This window comes from Drosophila obscura, unplaced genomic scaffold (genome assembly GCF_018151105.1).
Source record: "Drosophila obscura isolate BZ-5 IFL unplaced genomic scaffold, ASM1815110v1 contig_29, whole genome shotgun sequence".
NCBI lineage: Eukaryota > Metazoa > Arthropoda > Insecta > Diptera > Drosophilidae > Drosophila > Drosophila obscura.
In genome coordinates this window covers 65,155-84,884 of record NW_024542816.1, presented here as the reverse complement: position 1 = coordinate 84,884, position 19,730 = coordinate 65,155, and the positions used below count along the sequence as shown (strand labels likewise).

At 51.3% G+C, this 19,730-nt stretch overlaps 1 protein-coding gene across 4 annotated transcripts in view; it reads left to right on the top strand.

The window, feature by feature from the left end:
• The window catches only part of LOC111082036 (optomotor-blind protein), a 65,065-nt gene that overhangs the window by 38,991 nt on the left and 6,344 nt on the right, over positions 1–19,730 (top strand). For all 4 annotated transcript variants that reach the window (XM_041594527.1, XM_041594526.1, XM_041594525.1 and 1 more), the window contains exons 4-5: positions 19,166–19,312; positions 19,413–19,489. In XM_041594527.1, the coding sequence (XP_041450461.1) occupies positions 19,166–19,312; positions 19,413–19,489 (224 nt within the window). The remainder of the gene's footprint in view (positions 1–19,165; positions 19,313–19,412; positions 19,490–19,730) is intronic.

Sequence of the window (19,730 nt, the reverse complement as noted above, 5' to 3'; positions counted from 1 at the left end):
GTATTGGGAGTCTCTATTTATATAGGGAACTGTATATCTCTATATCTGTATCTGCATCTGCATCTGCATCTGCATGTGTGTCCTATGCAGATGGATATCTCTCAGATCTCTTACCAATTAACCAAGCAACCCTTAAGCCCCTGGCACCACCTCCCATTCGATGCGCCTCCCATTACCTCCTCCTGTTTTGGTTTTTTGTGCGGTTTGTTTGCCAAAGACAGAGACAAGGATAAGGATAATAAGTCTCTGTTTGTCAGACAATTTCGATAGAGTCTACTAAAGGTAGGGACTGTGGACTAGGGGGGGGTCTCGTGGCCTGTGTGCTCGTAACCGACTGACCAGCCTAATGACTGGCTTCATTTATTGATGACGATTATAAAGCAATTTGTGCAAGTCAACAATATTCTGACCCACTGGATGCCGCCGCCATGCCGATGGTGCCTGCTGGTTGGTGTGGGGTGTGGCAGGGGGCAGGGAGCAGGGGGCAGCGGGCTGGGGATACAGTGGGCGACTTCCAGTAATTAAGCGAGGGGTACCCAAAGTGGGTTAGCAATTAACCCTTGGGTCTGACTGGGCGTCTGTTCCCTCCCCTGCGCTCACCCCGCACCCCATCCCTCTGTGTTGCAATTTATTATTTATATAAATAATCTTTTATTTTTCCTCTACAACATTTTCTATTTTGATTTAAGCTCGTCGGTAGCCAACAGACGTTAGGTGCCTGGAGGTGCATGGGGGGAGGGGTGGGGGCCCCCCATTAAATTGCATTCAGGGCGATGACAAATTGCTGTGTGAACCGCAGCCAGGTGTGGGCTGTGCTGGCGGTTGGGGGATGGGATGACTGGTGCTGATTTAAACACCTTGAGGCGACCCCCAAACCTCCTCCCCGCTTTGATTGCTCGGGTGCGTGTCGGGGGCGGGGACAGTGCGTTTTGCGTGCGTTTTAAATCGCGCCAGCGCCAGCGACACGACGCGACGCGTCTCGACTCGACCTCGACTCTCCTCTGGTGTTAATTATAGTCGCTCGCTCTCTCACTCTACCCGCTGGCTGTAGGAGTTTGAGCAGGGGAGAGCAACGCCTTTTGAGTGGCCCTCTCTGTCCTCGTTCACACATTTCCGCCATTGTGGCCCAGCCATTGCATTGCTCTCTCTTTCTCCCTCTCTCTCTCCCGCTCACTGGCTCACTCAATCGCTCGCTCGCTAACTCGCGCTCTTTCTGGCTTTCGCTTTCGTTATCGCCTGCGTTCGTTCGCTGTTGCTGTCTCCCTCTGGCAAGCTTCGTCATCTGCTCTCAAGTGTCTTTTGTCAAGCGCGCGCGGCCATGCCTTCACTTCTTCTGCCTTTCTGCTGTTCCTTCTCATTTCTCATCTCTTCATTGCCTGCTGCCTCCTCTTCACTCCAGTTCCCTCTTACCGTTTGCCTGCAGCTTCAGCTTCAGTTTTGTGTTTTTATTTTTTCTCTTTTGCTTTTGCTTTTGCTGTTGCTGTTGTCTTTGTCTTAATTTATTCTGCTCATTTGCTCGCACTGCAATGCGAATACGAATGCAAATTGCTGCTCGCTCTCTCTCTCTCTCTGTCTCTCTCTCTCTGGCTGTCTCGCTCCCACACGCAACTTGACACCATCTCGAACCCCAACGCCCCAACTCCAGCACCAACTTGTTTGAGGGAATGGTCCCGGGTCTGGCCACTCGACAAACACCCGAAAGCTTTGGCAGTGTCAACAATTGCGGGACTCCACTCTGCTCTCTCACATTTGTTCTGCCCCTCTTTCACTCTCTCTCTCTCTCTCTCTCTCTCTTGGCATAGCTATCTCTTTCTGGCCAAATGCATTTTTCGGCGCGGGTGGGGAGACGCTCATTAGCCATGTCGCGAAAATAACAGAAATAAAAAACATTTCCGTTCCCCAAGTGCCCTGCCACATCCGACTGCCACATCCAGCCTCCCATCCCCATGCCCATCCCCATTCCCATCCCCCGTCTCTGGTGGCTCAAGTGCGCTAATGTCTTTGGAGTGTTTCGCACTCTTCACCATCCACTCGCACCACCACCCCCCTGACAGTCATTATTAACGTATTATTATGCAGAGATTCCATGGGAGTTCCTTCTCTCCTCACATTCACATTCATAGCTTCAGCTTCAGCATCCTCTCCAGCGCCCAGCTACGGCTCCCAGCTACCAGCTAACAGCTCCCAGCTCCATTCTGCACAATTTTTTAATTGGATTTCTTAAAGCTGCACCTTGGCCTAATAGGATTGCCATTTGTGGCCCGGAGTACGATTTGCGATTTGCCATTTGCGATTTTCCGCGGCTCAAGTGGCCTTCCCATCCGCTCGGATGGATGGATGGATGGATGGATGGATGGATATGGATTCCCCTATCCAGTGGCAGATGTTGGCAGCTCCGACGCTGGGCTGGGGGATTAGCCGGGCTGAGTCGAGTGTCGCTGTCGGATTTGGTTGGAGCTTTGGCTTGGGATTGGATGGGGATTCGAATGCTTAATGGGGATAACAGGACTAGCGCCAGAAGAAGTAGACGAATATTTGTCACCAGACCCAGAGGCTATCCCAGACATGGCCCAGGGCCATGAGCCCAATGAGCTATGAGGGAAATAAAAACTTATTCACATGCGCAAGTAAATTAGATGAATGCACAGCTTTCCAGCTCCGTTCGGCAATGGCTCCATCAGGCCATCAGTGGCTCCATTTGGGCAAATCCATTTCGGCCCCCACCACCATCGCCCCTGCCCGCTGGCGCTGGTGGTCCCACTTTGACCCGCGGCCAGAGTGCGTGTGTTCCAGTTTTGTCTGTCAGCCATTTACAAACAATTTGTCAACCTGACTACTTGTCCAACTGTCCAACTGGCTGACGGGTTGCTTGGATGGTCATTTCCACTGGAGAGTCACAGTCAGAGTCAGAGTCAGAGCCATAGCCCGGTCGTGTCTTGTTAGCTGCTCGATGGCCCTTGGCTAAGAACTACTCAAAAACATATTAATCATGGCATCCCATCCTCATCCTCAGCAGCAGACAGCAGCAGCAGCAGACAGCTGAAGACAACAAACAACGCACATGAAACGAAATCGTTTAATTGCCTCAGAGCCTCAGACTATGACTTGGATTTGGATTTGGATTGGGATTGGGATTGGGACTGCGACTGCGACTGAAGTCAATCATCTCGAAGGCAGTGACTCAGTTAGGGACCAATTATAGCGGATACCCGTACAGGGTACAGGGTGCGGATAGATGGCCATAAAGAATCAATAAATACCCTTGGAATATACTCGCGCAGTGGGGATGGGCAGGCTGAGAAGGGTCTGCAGTAAGTGGGGGATCTGCACTGATCTCTGGCGTGCTGTGCACAATTTTCGTATATCAATAACTACTTAGGAGCCCCTGGGCCCACCTCGGACCTCATCGGACCTCAGATGTCAGCACACACCGCCCTCTCGTAGTCGACGGGTCTTTTCCCGGCCGACAAAATCAACAATGCTAATATGTGTAGGCCGCCCGCAGGCAGCCACATCAAATCCTGTATCTGTATCTGTGTTAACTACTAATTTCAGTTCCCACGAAGATTTGAAAATTAACATTTTGGCTTTGGCTTTTGGTTTTGGTTTTTTTTTTTTGGAGATTTGTTCGTTTTTGGGGATTTGTTTGAGTCGAGAGTTTTGGTTGTTGTTACAGTTCCTGCGGCCAAATTACTGGCATCAACACAGCATCTCATCTCGTCTCCCAATCGAATCCACCTGCGTGTACGAGAGTATTACCTGACCCACAGCCACACACACACACACACACACACACACACACATTCGGCAGATGAGGAGACCGAGACCCAATAATTTTGTAATTAATGATGTGAGAATGAGCTGCGGACAGGCTCTGTCTCAGTCTCAGGTCTACCCTCTTAACCTTCTTCTTGCTGGCTGTCGACAGTAGGGTGCCCCCTGCCACAGACCAGACCTCCCTCCAGGCTGCTGCCGTGTTTGGCTTTTTGTCATCATCATCAGCAGCATCAGCAGCAACAGCAGCAGCAGTCCCTGGCTCAGCAACATCAGGCCTTAGCCTCATCAGCATCATTAGAGGCAGATTATACACTCATCTTCTGTGTGTGCCCCGGTTTCGAGGCTTTGTCTCTCTGTCCCTCTGTCTCTCTGCCTCGAGTGTCGCCAAAGGCTTCAACAGATTTTCTATTGTTGTGTGTTTGCCTGCCCCTGCCCCTGCTTCCTTGCCCCTGCCTTTGCCTGTGCCTATTGATTAATTGACTCAAGTCGTGCCTTAATGCCTAATGCCCTGGCTACTTGAGCCAAACATTTGCCGGAGACCCCATTGGGGAATGGAAAAAAATTGATTGAGGGATCCCCCCACATACCCCTCCCCCACTCTATCAACGATAAGTTAGTTTTGTCTCCCTCCCCTCCCTTACGGTATGGGCAGATATTGCCATATAGATACATATATAATCTGTACACTTGCAGAGACCTTCCCAGAACCGTTCGATTCCTTTCTGCTGGCTGTATCTGTGCATTGTCTTCTCTCTCGGTTTCTTTCCATCCCGAAGGCCAACCAGGAACTCCCTCCCTCCCTCCTACCAAGCACCTGGGGACGGGGACTTTCCTTTAGTTTGGTTTTTAACCCCAAAAGCAGCTCCCATTCCCGGCTCTCCCCCGCTCTGCCTGTCCTGTGTGTCTCTATGTCTGTCTGTCTGTCTGGTCTGTCTGTCTGTCTGTCTCGCCATTTGGCGGCCATTGGGGCGGTGGCCACCCGCTGCTCACGACAACTCCAGGCCCTGCGCTGATAGGTGGCTTGGCCCCCAACCACTCGCTGGGCCTTGTGGCTCTGTCTGTCTTTGTGGTTGCTGCTGCTGCTGCTGCTGCTGGTGGCGTGGCGTTGACGGTGGCTAAAAGTGTTGCACTGCTTGTAGTTTGTCGAGCCATTTGGCTGCCGTCTACCGTCTGCCGTCGGCCGTCTGCTGTCTGTTGTTTGTGGCTGGCAAAAGGTCAGCCCCCGTGGGTTGTCAATGCCCCGGGGCCGCCCACTGGTTTTGGCTCTTTGGCTTTGGCTCAGAGAGGAGCTCTGGCCTGGCTCTGGCCTCTGTCCTCTGTCCGCTGGAGCTGTTGTTGGCCATGTTGTTGTCGTGCCCAGGAGAAGGCCCAGCAGAAGTGCACGGCAACATGTGTACTCCATCACATGGTTGCCACAACAACGTGAGGCGGCAGCGGCAGCGGCAGCGGCGGGGGCTGGGAGCTGTGTCTGCTGTTGCTGCTGCCTTTGTGGCCCTTTGATTTGGTTAACCGCCCCCGTGGCGGCTGGCTCCTTTTCGATTTCGATTTCTATCGATGAATTTCATTTGTGTTCTATTTACTGATAGCCATCTAAACAGCCCTGCTACCGACGCCAGCCACAGCCACAGTCGCAGTCGCAGTCGCAGCCACAGCCCATGGGCAGATCTAGAACCCAAGGCGAAGACGTGGCCAAAGCCAAAAAGCGAAAGCCAATTTGTATGCCTGGCGCTGACTTCAGTTCCAGCTCCCAGCTACCCAGCTTTGGCGACAAACAAATTTTATGCAGTTAGGACCGAGAGGGGCTCCAAAATCGTCGTCATCAATATATGAAACCGGTAACCGGTCTGCCCATTCTGCTGCCCATTCTGCTGCTGCTTCTGCTGCTGCTGCTGCCTTCCTTCCTTTTGCTTGAATCGCGCACGAGTTTTCAGCAAAAATCTCTTATCTGAAGCTGCTCTGCTCTGCGAATGGGGGAATGGGGAATGGGGGGGGACTGGAGGACTCGGCCTGGGGTTTGTTTCAAAAATTTTATGGCAGGCCAGAAGCAGGCGACCACCGCGACCAGCCAGACGACTGGCGTTAGTCCCCCGGTACAGGGCGACCTTCAGAGCAGCCTCCGTCTCTCTTGGTCCCTCTCCGTGCCCCTCTGTTCCTCCTCTTTTGGTCCCCATAAAAATGCACAAGGAGAAGGGAAGCGAAGAGGAGAGTCTGGAGTTCGGGACGCTTATTATTTTGGCAGTTCGAATTTGTTTTGGACCCGGGACCCGAGATCCGAGTCAGGTCGGTTCTCTCTCTCTCTCTCTCTCTCTCTATGATGCTGCTTCTTCTCTCGTTCAATCGTCGTCGTCGTTGATTTCGAGTTAAGATTTGAATGTCGTCGCTCCTCCTCGACGAAGAAGACAATGCCAAGGCCCCATGACCATCCTGTGGCGCTCGTCTCAGCCCTGGACAAAAGCTCGTGCTCAAGCTGCAGTGCCCTGTGCCTGCCAGCCCCTGACTCCTCGCTTTGGCTGGACACTGGCCGCTGCTGCTGCCACTGCTGCTGCTGCCACTGCTGCTGCTGCCACTGCTGCTGCTGCCACTCGTCCCCACTGCTGCTCATGGCCTCATCCCTGGCCATCGTCTTTTATTTTATTTTATTTTATTTTCTTTTGCAGCTCTTGGGCTCTTTTTCTGCTCTTTGGGTTCTGGGCTGGCGCCTGCGGTATGCCTTTGTCGTCGGTTGTCGTCGCTGGACGCTGGCCTGGTCCCTGGCCTGGTCGCTGGCCTCTCGCCTTTCTGTATGAGAAATGATCGGACATGAGAAACAAAAGATTTGCAAATGTCTTTGGCTTTTTGGTTGCCGATGCCGATCCGATGCCGGTGTGTCGCCACACAGTCCACGGGGCAGTGGCAGTGGCAGGGGCAGGGGCATGCTGCCCCGTTGAAAAGTGAACTACGAGCTTTGGGGGACGACAGGCGACAGTGGGCGACAGGTGACGCCAGTCGCCATCTATTTAAGCAGCCCCCAAGCCCCAAGCCCGAAGCCCAAAGCCCGAAGCCCAAAGCCAATTACATACGAAATACAAGGCCTGACAAGCAACGTTGCTGCTGCTGCTGCTGGTGCTGTTTCTGGTGCTGCTGCAGTTGCAACAACAACGACACACATTCATCTTGGGGCAAAAGAGTTGGGCAGTGCGACGCGACGGCGGCAACACAGGCGCCGGCTAAGCCGCCGTCCTGTAACAAGCTTTTTGGGGGCACACAGCAACATGCCCTGCCACTGCCCTGCCACTGCCGCGTGCCCCTGTTGCTTTTTTGCATGAAATGCGTTCGTTTCAATGCCAATTGTGCGGGCCCCTGTCCCTCTGCCGCTCTCTGCCGCTCTCTGCCGCTCTCTGCCGCTGCTGGAGATGTTGCAACTTGTACTGCTGCGCCTGCTGCTGCTGCTGCTGTTGCTCTTGTTGGGCGTGCGCTGACCGACGCGGCCGCCAACTTGTTAATTAGGCACAAACGAACCGACAGACAGACACCGACAGAGAGAGAGAGAGCGAGAAAGAGGTTGGGGATGGGCATGGGCATGGACTTTGGGGGTGGGGTAAAGCTGGAGCATGTGCAGCGACAAGGTCGTTCTCACTGAGATGGGGGTGTGGGAAAGATATGCGGAAAGAGCGCCGCGTAGCCCGGAAAACGGCAATTAACTTTCCCCCCTTGATCCTCGTCGATCCGTTCCTTTTGTGTGCTTGCCAACTGATCATAGAATCGAACGGACGATAATGGATGCTGCTCTCCATCATTGCCCACACCTGGGCCATCCCTCTCCACTGAGAGAGGCCACCCCAGAGGGAGGCGCCGCCATTTGGCGGTGTTCCTGCTGCTGCTACTGCTGCTGGGATGGGACTCTCTCTCTCTCTCTCTCTCTCTCTCTCTCATCCCGCTAATCTCTCGCCGCATCGCATCGCAGCTCCAGCTGCTGGCTTTCCCCCAGTGGTGGCCCCACATTGGGCGCCTTATCAGGGTTCTTCATTTGTGCCCCCCAATCGTGGACCACCGGATGAGATGCACCACGACAGGGAGAGACAGGGAGAGATGCAGATGCTCCGCGTGTGTATGAGTGTGTGTGTGTGTGTGTGTCTGTGTGTGTGTGGCCGCCGATGCAAAAACGCAATGTGGCACTTAAGGTGGCTACCGCTGGCAGCTTGCTACGCAGTCCCCTGCCGCATGCCACCAGTCGGAGGCCCATTCCCCATTCTTCTTTATCATTAAACGCATAAATGCGAATCTGCAGCAGCAACAGCAGCAGCAGCAGCCACAGCCTTGTGTGGATATTTATGGGACGTAAATTTTTATGCCCTGCCTGGGATCGATTCGATATGTAGTACTTGGCATAGGTCGCCGGGGCCGTTGTATTTCCCACCGAAACGCGTCGGTAGCAGCGCCATCTCGTAGCCATCGTTGTCGTCGTTGATGTTGTCGTTGTTGTTGTCGTCGTCATCGTTTCATCGTCCTGTCCTGTCCTCTCATCGGTATCGTCATCGTCACATGAATCTGCCATTTTATTGCCAACTTCACTTTGGCGGCAATGTTATTAACGCACATTTTTATGGCTCTTCATGAGGATTCTCTCTCGCTCTCTGGCTAGCCCCCCTGCCACCCCCCTGTCACCCGCCTGGTCTCCTGGTCACCTGGTCACTTTTTTCTCTGTTTCTGTAACGCATTTTAAATGAATGTTTTTGTAGTTTTTGTAGTTTGAATTTTGTTATTTTGTTGACTTTCTTTCGGCCATCGACCAGCGACATCGAATCTCATTAGCATAGTTCATAGCTGGTAGCTGGTGGGATCACGGAAATTGTGGGCAGCCAGACAGACCACCGAACGAGACCTACGACGACCTACTGCTACCTTATAAGACCTGCGTTTTCTCTCCTACCTGCCACCGCCACCGCCACCGGCACCGCCACCGCCACCGGCACCGACACACGACCAGTGGCACTCTTTTCTGTTTATGTCGGTGGGGGGGGGGGAGGCGATTTCCGTTGCAACACAACTGATTCTGATTAGCTGCCAAATTGGTGCGAGGAAACCAATATGAATGAACGATGACAATTTCCTCAATCAACGAACGAACAAGTAATCAAGGGGAGTGGAGAGTGTGGAGCGGGGAGCGGTGAGGGGGGGGGATAATTAACATAATTCAACACTTAATTGTGATCAGGCTAGAGAACAGCGGAGACAGAAGCAACAACAGAGATCAGAGTGAGGGAAGCAACCAAAACAAATATCGAATTTCTTTTTGGGCACTTCATCTGGGATGATCCTTATGCCCTGGAGTCAAGGCGAGACTCTCTCTCTCGCTATGTCTGCAGTGCCGCCAAATTGGAGTCCACTCCCCCCCCCCCCCTCCACTCCTGCTCTCTGTTAGAGAGTTTCATGCATTTGATTTCGGGGTCTGCTAATTAATTTTTATATGCCGCTCATCGCTACGCTTCGCCCTCGTCGCTCGTCGGTCGCCTTTTCCTTTCGTTAATTAAGCAAAGAACTTAAATAGCTATCCCGTCCAGATCCGGATCCAGGTCTCTGGACTAGCACTAGTCGAGTATGTTGCTATAAAACAGAGTCTGCCCGCCTGTCCGCCTGCCTGCCGCACAGCGTGTGGCAAAGAGAGACTCTGCCACTGACTGTTTTGTGCTCTTTGCTCTGCTCACACACGCTGAGTGGGCCGGGTGGGTTGGGGTGGGGAGGGGGGAGGGGAGAACACTGTGCTCTGACCCATTATCGGACTCATTTCCATTTCCATTCGGATACGGCTTCGCCTTCATTCCCATTCCCATTCCCATTATATTTCATTCATTAAAACAAAACAAAAAGAACAAACGTTTCTTGGGTGCACAATCCAAAATATTTGAATATTAAACAACGTGACGATTTGTCGGTCTCTGCCTCTGCCCCTGCCCCTGCCTCTGCCCCTGCCTCTGACTGATGTGATGTGATGTGTCTCCTTGGCTCAGACATTGTCTGTGTGTGTAATTAAGTTATAAACCAATTTTAATGCTCCGCTGGTTCGGCTCTTTTGGCTCTTCGAGTGCCCTGCACTGATAAGATAGCGGCTGTCATCAAAGCAGCCGTGGATCGTGGATCAGTGGATCAGTGGATCAAACAGATCAACGATCCCTCAGCCACTCTCGATCCAGCGATGGATGGAGCCAAAAACCAAACAAAACAAACACAAAAACAAAAACCAGTCGCTTGGTCGCTTTGGCAGGGCACCCACGAAATTTGTGTGCAAATTTGCTGCGAAATTAAGAACAAAACTGACACTGATTGTGGCTCCGTATAAATGTGGCTCATTAGCTGTAGCTCTGGCTCTAGCTCTGGCCATTAATTGCCTAGATATCTGGGCTATCTCCGACACCCACCCCCACCCCCAGCCCCGGTCGTACGGACTGTGTAGGGGGCTACTGTTTGGCGGCGATGGGATCCCCCCCGGCCACACACCCCTGATGCGCGTGGCTTTCACTGGAGTGGAGCCCCGCCAGCCTCACTCTTATTTTCATTAACATAAAATGTTTTGTGTTGATTTTTATATACAGTAAATTATCGGCAATTTATGCGGCGGCAGGGGCGGTCCGGCCTGGTCTGGTCGGGTCGGGTCGCGAACCAGCTTCAGATCTCTCAGTGCTCGGAACCTGAACCTTTCACATTTTCTCCCTCTCTCTCTCTCTCTCTCTCTGTCCCTTTCTCTGTGAGAGGAGCGAGAGGCGGCGGCTTCCATTCATAAAAACGCGGGGCGAACATTGCGTATGCTTAATTTATCGGCACTTAATGTCAATGATGCGAGTCGGGCCGCACTTCAATTAAAGTCGCCCAGCTCCTCAGTCCCAGTCCCAGTCCCATTCCCACTCCCATTCCCATTCCCAGCCATATCCACCAGCCTCCTCCCACTCCCCTCTCCCCTCCCCTCGTTCTCCGTCGAGGAGCCGCGAGTGTGTCTGCATTATGCTTAACACTTGTCGAACAGTAGCCCGGCTCCAGTCCCAGTCCCAGTCCCAGTCCCCAATTCCAGTCCATGGTGCCAGGCCAGCAGCAGCACACAGCTCTTCTGCATGCGTGCAAATAAATTTGTCTTTTAGTAATTGCCGAGTGTTGGCCATAGGAAGGGAGGGAGGAAGGGATAGGGCTTGGCTTGAGATCGGACAGGGATCTGTGGTAGCTGGATCCCCAACCTGGCTTTAACACTTCAGTTGAATTTCATTAAGCTCTGGCTCCGAGAAGAGAGAAGAGAGTGCAGTGTATAGCGAAGGAGATTCAGCAAGTGGAGGTGGAGATTCGGGAACTACAAAAAAAATACTACTAAGGCGACACCAATAACCTCCACAGACCAATAAACACTCTTGCAGCAGCTGAAATCTGATCGAGTCAACTCTCAAATAGATCCACAACATAATAACCCATCAATCCGATGATATTGGGCTGCCAAAGGGGCACAGGGAGCATCGAAAGCGATCAAAGACGAGACCTAACAGATCTGAACAGAACTGAGAGCTGGGAACTGAACTCAACCAACAAGCCAGCAAACACCAGTGGAGGAAACACCAATGAATTTGCCTAAGCAACACCAAAGCATCGCCAGAGCATCGCCAGAGCATCGCCAGAGCATCGCCAGAGCATCGAGAGAACAACGTTTGGAGTGGTGGAGTGGACAATCGCTTAATGGCTCGCTTGAAAACATGAAAAAATACTCAAGTGTTATCGATTAATGTCCAAGTCTAGCAGCTACCGAACGAGCGGCTGAACCTGAACCCAAACCCAAACCCAAACCCAGAGCCAGAGCCAAACCAGAAGACCCAAAGCCAGGCCCAGTATGAAAACAAGCTTGGCAGAAGTGGCTGCTCAGCCAAAACTCAGTGGCTAAATGGACGACAACAACGTCAACGACAACGACAACGACAGCGACGAAGTTGTTGGTTCTTTATTATGATTATTCGCCTTTTTAATAAAGAAGAACAAACGGCGCCGACAAATATGGCAAAACGACAAAAGCAACAGCAGCGGCAAAAAGTGCGGGCTATGTGGAAGTGGCAGTGGCAGTAGCAGAGGCAGAGGCCGAGGCAGAAACAGAAACAGCAGGCAAAGGCAAAGGCACAGGCAAAGCCATAAGCAAAGGTACAAAGAGAGAGAGAAGGCAAAGAGGAGAGGCAGAGCCGAAGTTGATTGCGGCATTTGGATGGTGCTAATGTCATCGAGCGTTGAACACCTTTATCAGTGTTGCATTGAAATGCACACACGCATGCGCGGCTGCCAACAGTTGCACGTTGCTCCTTGCATGTTGCATGCAACGCAGCAGAACAGAAGAGCCACTCTGCCACCGCTGCTTATCGCAACAAATAGTCAACGCGAAATTGTCGGGGCCAGACTCGGACTCAGACTCAGACTCGGAGTCGATCCAAGCCACTCTTTGGTGGTGGTGCTTGGACTTGGACTTGGTGCTGCTGCTGGCGGTGCTCAGTGGTGGGTCGCCATTCAATTTATTAGCTGCAATAAAACGCAAATCATCGAGCCATCCCCAGCCACAGTCGCAGTTATAGCCACAGTCGGCCCGGCCCCCCTACTCTAGCCCGATCGGGAAGCGGCGGCGACGGCGGCGGCGGCGGCGGCATTGGCAAAGTGTTGAAATCATTTGAAATATTTGTCATTCGTTGATAGACCGAAGAGCGAGAGAGGATATCGGATATAGGATAGCGGGAATAGCGGCGGCGGAGAGGGGCCAGGGACTGTCGGCGGTAGCTATCAACCATTAGCCAGCGCGCCCCTGGATCATCCTCGTTTATCGTATCTATGGGAGCTGTGGCTGTAGCTGTAGCTGTAGCCGGGGCTGTGAGCCATAGCCCGGGCTCATTTATAAGCGGCGGCGGCGGACTTCAGATGCTTTTGACCAGCGGCAAATTTATGGCCTTTGCCGACAGCTGCTGGACGGACGGACGGACGCGGACTCGGACTCATGGGCGGAGGGGAGGACCGACCGACGCGCGAGTTAGTTGCAGTTTGTGGCTGGCGTTTGGTACTGGTGCTGGTGCCGCTCATGTGGGTGGCAAATACAAAACGATTATTAATGATGCCATGTGCATCGATTATAAATCGATAAATGTCGTTGCTGTGGCTGTGGCTGTGGCCATGGCACAGCGTCTTTAAGGTAACAAATTTATGACTGCCTTTATTTCAAGCGTATGGGGTGGGGGTGTGGTGGTGTTTGGGGTTGGGGTTGGGGTCGGTGTTTACAAATCGATGAATTATCCAAATTCGAATCTATTCTTTTAATCGATAAAATTGTTCGATCGATATTCGGTGGATAATTGTCATTCCAAGTGCTAAACTTTCATCTATCGAACTGCCTGGCTATCGATATCGAGGCTGTCTAGGCGCTAGGCGGAGTGATGGGGTAGGGTGGCAGGAGGAGGAGGAGGGGGAGGCGCATTTGATCAGTGGGCTGCATCGAAACGCGGCCACAGAGTGAGAGAACTCGTGTTCCAAGCTTGAGCATTCTTCCCCTGACCAATCGACTGTAACTGCCCCTGCCACTAGGCGGGGGAGGTGGATGGGCACGATCAATTTGCATGCAACAAACAAACAAAAACCCACAGAGCACCACAGACACCGGACGGACAGACAGACAGACAGACAGACAGACAGAGAGACAGGCAAAGGCATCATTAGGTTGCATTGAATATCTGAATGTTGAATGCCTTTGGCTTGCTTTGCCCTTCTTGCCCCCTTTTCCCTGCAGCTGTTTCTGTTTGGGCCTCTGTTTCGGCCCGTTTCTGTTTGTGGCTCAAACGCCGCCCATTTTGTTTAGCAAATTTGCAATTGGCTGTAGGGGTAAACAGAACAGCAACAGAAACAGAGCGCAGATGAAGAGGAAGAGGGAGATGGGCTGGGCTGGCTGGCTGGCTGGCTGGGATTGGATTCGAGTGGTCTGCCGATCGACAACACAACTCTCTTTCCGTATGTTTGCCTGGCTCTGTTGGTCTCTGTATCTCAATCGGCTGGACCCCATGGCGTTCGCGGTTCTCTTCGTGTTGTCATTAAAATGTAAATCCATTTAATTAACATTTTGTTGAACAATTCCTACTGCTGCTGCTGCTGCTTTTGCTGTCTGAGACGACGACCACCAGGAGATAAGACCCCAAAAAGAATTGTTATAAATTGTAAATAAATTTTAAGTTTATTTACATGCAACGGGGGGGTATTCGATTCGTTTCGATTCGTTTCGGACTGTGCCTGGGACTGCAGCAGTTCCATCCAGCGTGAGAGTTTTGACATGTTCGGAGGAGAGTGTGGCTGCGACTCTTGGGTGGCTGTGATTCTGTGGCTCTTCGTATTCTCCTTTTGCGGGGGGAATTAAAATTATGCATAATTTACAGATTAATATGAGAGGAAGAGAGAGGCCGCAGCATGGTGGGCCCCGTCTGGGACTCTGACTCTGACTCGGACTCGGACTGGGGACTACCTGATCTCTACCTGATCCGCTGGCTGGCTGGCTGGCTTAATTAAGACATGTTTCGGCTTAAGACGGAGCCACCACACACAGCAAACACAGCACACAACATACAGCACACAGCACACAGATCGCCGAGTCACACCGAGTCTCGTGTTGATATTTATGGCATATGCATATCGCTCAATATGCATATCGATGGAGTGTATTCGAAAGGCAGCTTAATACAGCTTAATAAAGCAAAAACCCAGGCTAAGTCTTTGTCTTAGTCTGACTCATCTATGGCAGCAGTGGCTGAGGTAGTGGCAGTGACTGAGGCAATGGCTGTGTCTGTGGCTGTGGCGGCGCTTCAATTATGTCCATAATTGGTCAACAGGTAGCCGAAAATGGCCTTAGCCTGAAACTTAACCCGATGCCTAATTGAGTCACATCGAGGCAAAGGAGAGGCTCGAGATCTCCGCTGATCTCAGCTGATCTCCGCATTGATCCAAGCCGAATGCTCCGCGCGGTGTCTTAGAACTTTTGTTCACAACTGAACACAACTGAAACACGATCAGTTCATCCCACAGTCAAACAATCAAAGCAAACATTCCGTTGATCACTTTCTGGCAATTTCAATTTGGCATCGATCTTCTTCACACGATCAGCCCCCTACAAGGGAGAGAGAGAGAGAGCCTACTTAATGTTAATTAAAAACCAACTTGTTATGCCATCAACAACAATCGGCAAATCGGCAAATCGGCGATCGGACGACATTCACTCACGATCCGTTGCACCTCTCCGCTGAGCAGCAGCTGAACTTTGGCCGCCCGTTCGATGGATCGGTGGATCGGCGGATCGTCGATCACCGTTAACTCCACTCCGTGGCGGTTGTTACATGCCAAATCGAATCAAAGTGTGGAGTGATCATTCAATTAACCCAGCACGCCAGCAGCAGGCAGACCCAGCACTCGCACTCGCACTCGGCAGTCCGGCACTCCACTGCAGCAACACTCCAGCAACACCCCGGCAGCAGCCTGACGACAGCAATCATACATACAAGGCTCTGTGGCGAACAAGGCGAACACGGGCACAGCCAGCAACAGCAGCAGTGCCATCATCAGTTAAATTATGTGATAATATGCCAACAATGAGTGTGCAACAACAGTCAGTGGCAGCAGCAGCAGCAACAGCAGCAGCAACACCGAGACAGAAATCTCAACAGCAGCAGAAGCAGCAGAAGCAGCAGAAGCAATTTTACCTTTTAGCAATCAACACGCAAAAGCCCAAAACAAACGTGTTGCTCCGTGGAGGAGGGGGAGTGCAGCAGGAGCACAGAGCAGAGGGAGCCAGAGAGCGAAGGAGAGCGAAGGAGAGAGAGAGAGAGAGACTGAAAGCTCAAGCTGGGTGCAGATGCAACTTGAAGTAGCAGCACGTAGCAGCAACAGCAGCAACAGGAGCAACAGCAGCAGCAACAGCAACCATCAACCCGGCAAGAAGCAAACAACCGTGTCAGAGGAAGGCTACTGGGCTGGGGGCAAAAATTGTCGGACCATTTTTGGTATTGACCGCCGGCGGCTCAATCAGTTGTCACCCGGGGCGATATATAGAGTGATTAACTGCTCCACGGATTGGATTGTACTCGTACTTTGTCAATGTGCGAGAGGAAAGTGAGTGGAGAGAGAGGAGAGGAGCGGAGCGGAGCAATCACCAAAGCCAAAGATGCTGCTGCTGCTGCTGTTGCTCCGAGACTTCGTGGAGTGGAGTGGAGTGGAGTGGATGGGATGTTGTCGCACATCGTGACGATGTTTGCTGCACTCCAGATACGTGCCGCAATGTGGCTGGCTATGGCAATCATATGTGCTAAAAATCTAGGCAATATTTGATGCATAATTGCATTTGGTTTGATTTGCTTTTGCTTTGGTTTGGTTTGGTTTTGTTCGCCAATCAATTCAATCAGCCACGTCAATCACGAGACAGGCCAGACATCAATCTGATGGATGGCTGGCTGGCTGGCTGTGTGCTGTGTGTTGTGTGTAATCGCACTTCACGTCTAATTAGACTTGTTTATTCCCATTTGGAAAACTGAAATGAAAAAAAAGCAGCAGCCAACAGCCAACAGCCAGCAGCCAGCAGCCACATTGCACTGGCATTGCATGGCATGCTTATATTTTTATGGCTATCTTCACGGTTATTTTCATTTAAATCGCAATTCAAACTCGGCACAAAACTCAACTCAATTCAACTCGATTCGACTCGACTCGACGACAAAATGACATTTTAAATGACAATTTTGCGCCTCGTGCAATGTGCCTGAGCAGAGCAGAGCAGCGCAGCGCAGAGGAGGAGAAAGAGGATGGATGGATGGATGGGATGGATGGTGGGATGGGGGTTTGAGGCGAATGAAAAATTAACGTAATAATGCAAATTGTTTTATCAATAAATTCTAGACACACATGCACCACAGACAGACAGGCAGGCGTAATTATGATTGTTGCTGTTGAGCAAAATGAATTTATGTGTCAATAAATTTCAAGCAAATTAGCAAATGACGTTTTAAGTAGAGGACGCGTTTGCGACGCGTTTTGCCAGCGATTTATGGACTGCGACGCAGCGGCGGCGCTTCGACTCGCTCGAGCTCGAGCTCGATAGCTCAGCTCGGGTTCGATTTGTTTGGTTCGCTGCGACTGTGTTCGGCTCGGTTCGATTTGGTTCGCTTCGGCTCACAGTGGGCGATTTGACCAATCTAGCAGGGACAAACTTAAATTTAAAAATATATATTTTCAATAAGTAAATGATAAAAATAACGGTCAGATTGAACAACTACTTTGGGAGCTGAGTGTCGTGCAAATATTGATGCAAAAACTATTATAGAAAAATTCAAAATAGCGCAGAGATATCGGCATTACTTAGATTTAGATTCGAACAATTGAAATTTTACTTTTTCCGATCTAAATTGCTCAAATTACCCACGGTGCGGCTTTGTTTGATTGATGCGCGGATCAGCCGGCCATAAAGTGTTTGCCTTTAAAAGGCAATCCTCAGAAAGGAAGAGAGAGGGAGCTTGAGAACGTGGTGGTAGTGGAGCTTGGGGAGGGTTGGAGAAATAAGCGTTTAGTTCAAAATGGCGGGCAATTAATCATTTTTTTTTCTTATCTTTTTGGCTCCTTTTTGGACTTGGTTTCGGACACGTGAAGTGTTCGACTGAGTGCGCTGTACTCAAACTAATGAGTGCTGCGGTGAATGCGAATGGGCGGCGAGAGGCTGAGTGTGTGCGTTGAATGGGGGCTGGGTGCTGGGTGCTGGGGAGTGGGGCGCAGATGGGCGCATTCGCCCCTCGAATGATTGCATAAATTCCAACAATGAAAATGAGAGCAGAGGAGCCAGAGCCAGAACCCACGTTGATTCACAGTTCAAATTTCCCATAAATGAATGACATCATGCGCAAATAAATACAAAATAATTCATCGATGATTCGTTCAGGAATGCCGATGCTTGGATCTTCATCTTGGATTCACATGATCGTTTGGCCATTCATCCAGAGCACTTCGCGCGTCTTTTGGCCACACACTCCACTCCACTCGTTCAGCCCGTGCCATCCGGCTGGCCGTTAATCCATCCCCAAATGAATGCTATTCACAGCACTCACATAAGTCACACCTTGCGCTGGCCCTCGCCATTGGTGGTCGCTGGTCGCTGGTCGCTGCAAGAGGCGTGCGAATCGGCGGGCTCTCGGATACGGACACCAGATACTCGTACACTCGTGCACTCGTAGCAGATACCCGCCAGAGGCCGCCTGCCGCACAAGACACACGTTCACATTCACATTCACGTTCACGTTCATGTTCGTTCTATGAGATACACATTGTGGGTTGGTTTTTGGTTTGGTTTGGCTTGGCTTGGGCTTGGTTTGGTTTGGTTGTTGCCTCATTCCGTTTCATTCGCTCGCTCGCTCGCTCGTTGTTCTCCTCTTGTCGAAACAACGAAAGTCTGCAAGTTGTTGCTTTGGTTGTTGTTGCTGTTGTTGTTGTTTGATTCTTGTTTTTGTTTGTAGTTTTTTTTTCTTTTCTGAAATTACACGAACAAAATGGCGTCCGGGGGCTGCTTGTGGGGTCCACACGCAGCGACAAAAAAAACTGGCTGAAAGCCCAGACCCCGAGTCGAGTCGAGTCGAGTCGAGTCTCTGTCCGGGTCTAGGCCTGTTTGTCGCTTAATCGAAGTCGAGCCGCGACGAGTTATGGTAATTAAAAAGGTGTTCCTTTTGCAACAGTCGCCCCGAACCAAACCGAAGCGAAGCGAATCGAATCGCATCGAAATGCCTTGGATTCGGAGGGGGGCTGGGGTCTTCCAACGAAGGTTGCAGGAAAGCCTCTGGCTGAGCTTGCTTGGGGGGTCTGTGTCTCGCCGCCTGACTAAGGCAGAACAAATTCATATTTTATGACACAACTTTGTATTGGTAACAGCACCACGCGCCCTGCTGCCTGCTCCCTGCTCCCTGCTGCCTTCTGGATCCTCTGTTCTCTGTCAACTCTCCTTTGTCCCCAGCTGGAGTTCTCCTCCTCCTCCTCTTCCTCTTCCTCTTCGTCCTCCCTGTGCTCTCCTCGTGCTCTTTGGTGGGTGGTCGCTGCCTGATGTTGCAACCGTCAGCTCAGCTCAGCTCAGCTATGCCTTTGCATTTTCGGGCCTGCACTCGGACTCGGACTCCTCTGGCCTAAGCCATTGCCAATCCACGGATATCTCTGTGTTCCTCTCTTTGTGTGAGTTTTGTCAAGTCAGGGCCAGAGTCAGGATTCTTCATAGTTCTTCATCGTTTCATCGTTCGTTTTGGGTTCGTTTCTTTTTGTTATTCTTTGGCTGGTTGAACTGGCCACAGTTGCAGAACAAGCTCACTAATCGCTACCCCGCTCTCCACCCCTTGTATCTTCCGCTCTCCCATAGACCATACTGAACTCGATGCACAAGTATCAGCCGCGTTTCCACCTGGTGCGCGCCAACGACATACTGAAGCTGCCGTACTCCACATTTCGCACGTACGTGTTCAAGGAGACCGAGTTCATAGCCGTAACTGCATATCAAAACGAGAAGGTAAGTGATGGTGATGGCGATGGCGATGGCCCCTCCATGCGGATTGGGGATCCGATCCGATCCGATCCGATCTGAACTAATTTCTTATTTCCCCTGGCAGATAACTCAACTGAAAATCGACAACAATCCCTTTGCGAAGGGCTTTCGTGATACTGGTGCTGGCAAAAGGGAAAAGAAGTAAGTATCACAGGAGTACGAAGCCCAAAGAATCGATCAAGGATAGAGGACTAGCTGCCTTGGTAGAACCAGCTAACAATAATGTCTGATAATAATTGTGAGAGGATGTTGTTCCATTTTGAAGAGGGGTACTTATATTAAAGAGTCCACCGATGGAACCAACCTCTTCCATGTGGGCCAAAGCAACGAAAGTTTGCCTGACTCTGGGTCCCTCCTTCCACCCATTATCAAAGAGCAAACT